Source organism: Balaenoptera acutorostrata, chromosome 8 (assembly GCF_949987535.1).
Source record: "Balaenoptera acutorostrata chromosome 8, mBalAcu1.1, whole genome shotgun sequence".
NCBI classification, from domain to species: domain Eukaryota; kingdom Metazoa; phylum Chordata; class Mammalia; order Artiodactyla; family Balaenopteridae; genus Balaenoptera; species Balaenoptera acutorostrata.
The window spans coordinates 16457006-16460447 of record NC_080071.1 but is presented as its reverse complement, the minus strand read 5'-3'; the positions used below and the strand labels follow the sequence as shown (position 1 = coordinate 16460447).

General features: G+C 38.0%; 1 protein-coding gene across 1 annotated transcript; it reads right to left on the bottom strand.

The window, feature by feature from the left end:
- Nucleotides 1–306: 306 nt before the first annotated feature.
- On the bottom strand, nt 307–769 carry LOC114238051 (programmed cell death protein 5-like; the record flags this gene model as incomplete). The annotated part of the gene is made up of 1 exon (XM_028166760.2): nt 307–769. A coding segment is annotated over one exon (321 nt), but the record flags the coding sequence as incomplete, so codon positions are not given.
- Nucleotides 770–3442: the final 2673 nt, after the last annotated feature.

Genomic DNA, 3442 nt, shown 5'->3' with positions numbered 1-3442 from the left:
TAGATGGAGAATATACTGAAGATATGAATATGAGTTTATCAGGTACACTTGCTCATCCTGTGGTTAACCAAGAAGGCAAATTACATATACACACATATATATGCTGAAATTAAATTGTCAGGTTTGGGCAAATTATTAGCAGTGAAGGAGTAGGAAAAATGTATTATATAACTCAGAGAGGTTAAGATTGGATGAGTAGGAGAAAGGAGATGCCTAACATTTCTCTGTTAAGAGAATCAGAAAGCAAGAATTTTATTTTCTAAAGTGAAAATCTACTTTAGTGAAATAATACTTCTTTTTTTTTTTTTTTACTTTGCATAACAAGTTTATTTTTAAAAGGCATATAGACAGTAAACAAAGTAAACATCACATCAAGATCTTAACTTCTGCCAAGTATTATCTGTCCTAGAATTGCTCCATTAAGTCCCAGTCTCTAGACATCTTAAATTCAATAATCGTCATCTTCATCAGAGTCCATTACTTTTCTTCTGCTGAATTTAACTGTTGTTTTCTTTTCTGTTTGTTGGCTTACTTTCTCGAGGATTTCTATTAAACCTTGTTCTGATACCTTCCCACTTAGCTGTCCATACCGTGCCATCTGTATAAGGTAATTCTCTACTGCTTTAGTTTTCTCAGGCTTTACAAGTGCTAAGTTACTTAATCGGGCCCGGGCTGACTGATCCAGAACTTGGGCTAAGATACTGTTTCTCATTTCTGCTTCCCTTTGCTTTGCTTCCTGTTGTGCTACATCGCCAGGGTCTTGGGCGTTTTATCTACGGGATTAGTTTGGTGCCTGGCCCTCTCCGGGACTGTCAACTCCATAAGGCGATGTTCCCCGCTGTACCCTCAGCACCTGGCACACAGCAGACCCTTGGGTCGGTACAATTAAATTCTAGAAAACATTCGGCAGGAACGCTAGTCGAAGCAGGCTAGATCCACGAGCTAAGGGCACCGAGAGACCCGAGGGGATGAGAATTCTGTTTGGGACCAATGCCTGCCCGGGCGAGAACCAGCCCCTGCCCGGGAGAGGGCCCCCCCCCACCCGCCCAGGGCAGCACGTGGTCCGCTGGCCGCCCGAGACCCCGCACGGCGGGGAGAGGGCAATACTTCTTTTTAATTATAATACTTCAGTGGCTTTTCATTGCTTTTAAGAAATAGTCTAAAATTCCTAACATGTCCTACAAAACCTTTATAATCTGGGCCCTACTTACCTCCTTAGTACCTACGATGAGCTAAGCACTGGGGTGGGTACTGAAGATAAAGAATAAAGACAGCCCCATTGAACTTAGAGTCTAGTCCTTCATCCAATGAATATGTATGGAATACTTAGACCATGCAACTTGACTACAACAGTGAGCAAAAAGACAATGACTCTGCTTTCATGAATGCTACATTTTGTTGTGCTATGTTCTAAACAAATAAGCAAGTATGTAACTATGGCAGGTGGTAACAAATTCTCAGAAGAAAATTGAAACAGGCCAAGAGCTGAGCTTTCAAACTAGTTTGCCACAAATGATATTTAGATATCACATGATATACTGATCACCTCACCCATCAGGAGTTGCCAAGTAGGGTGGCCTCAAGTTGCCAGAGTCCATAGCCAGGCAGCCTCTGATCATAAGAAACTTGTTCACAGCTCTTTGGATAATGGCCTAAGCCAGTGGTATCTGAGTGTGTGTTCAATTCTTCCTGTGGCATAGATAAAGAGGTGTTTACTTCTGGACATCTGCTTCAGCATTCAGCTGCAAACAACTGACAAGGGCTCATGGAATGATTTGAGGATTTTTTTTTCAGGAGCAAAGGAACATCACATGAAGTTCAAAATGTGACCCACTGCAGATGGGGGAGCAAGGAGATTGGGCAGGAACTTCTAGTGAGCATAGCTCCAGTTAATGACCCAAAGCTCCAGCAACAGAAATAACAGATAATCCTATTCTGTATGCAGCTGATTTGCTATTTTTTGTGGTAGCCATGTCAACTGCAGATTAGCTATTTTAATAATGCTTAGGCATTCTTCAAACTCAAACTTTATAATTATTTTTATTTTTCTGATAATCATTTTGAACATATTTGAAATCCATTTATATCCACAAACATTCAAAATCACAACTATTAATGAAATAAAAGTAGAGCTGATATATTTTAAATACCATTTTAACAGATATAAATATTTGGTCATAAAAGTAAATGTTTAAACTCCTTTTTACCTACTTGTGCAAACAAATTTTCTCACCTTTGATGTTGACCAACTATTATATCATCATTGAAAATGTCATGATTAGGAAATATTATAGCTATTTCAAGCATAAATATAAAGTTGAGTTCATGGAGGCAAGATCTCATTAAAATATTTTTTAAAGATTGGAAGTCAAACAATTCAGTAGATCTTATCTTCCTTGATATATTATTTTTATAATAATAATTTAATAATGTGAAGAAAATATAACTAATTTTTAACCAAGCTCCATATTGATACACTAATATTTGCTCTAGTTTATTTCATGATCCACAAAGACCTGTGTCCTTCTTAGCATCTAACATAGTTGCAAATTTAGTTTTCCATATTTGTGTGATTAATGTCTGTTTCCTCCAATATACAGTAGGATACACCAGGGTAAAGTATAGGTTTATAAGGTGGCAGTGGGGTTGGAGGGAGTTGTTGTAACTTCACTCCAAGCAGGGTGCCTGTTGTACAGTAAACTTTTGTTGTTAATGAATAAATCAATCCAACCACCTATTAATCAACAGCTATGCCTTTCCTGTAAACCTTTCTCTTTTTTATCCTTCCCTTTCCTTTATCGTCCTATGTTATCTTTCCTTCCCTTTCCTAGACTTTTTTCTCTCCTTGTTTTGAATTCTTGATTGGGCAGTAATCATTAGTGCCAAAGAATTAGGGGAAACAACTCATGTTTAGCCCACTAAAATCTTTCAGCACCACGGAGAGCGACAAATGAGTGTCTCCCAACTAACTTAGGGGTCACACCAGCCTGACTACGCTATTATTTAACATACATTGACAGGGATACGTAAATAGATAGTAAGCAGGCCAATGTGGAAGAAACTAAGCCACTATTCAGCATTCATAAATAGAGATATATAAGTAGACGGAAAGCAGGACAATGTGGAAAATCATTGGCATTCACTTAAGGGAATGTGGGTTTGTTATCATTTAACCTCTCTGTATCTCCATTAAATCAAAAGGCAAACATGAAGTAAAATGTTAAGTACCATCAGAGTTCAAAACATGAAGCAATCACATATCCACAACCTCAGAGTTTTTCACTTATATATACCATGTGGACGTAACCCTTCTTAGAAGATAAATCCCTGGAAAGCAGGGACTGTATCACTGAGTACAATGCCTGGCACATAATGAGTATTAGCCATGTATTCATTAAATATATGTACTAAGTTATATCATCCTGTCAATAATATTTCACTT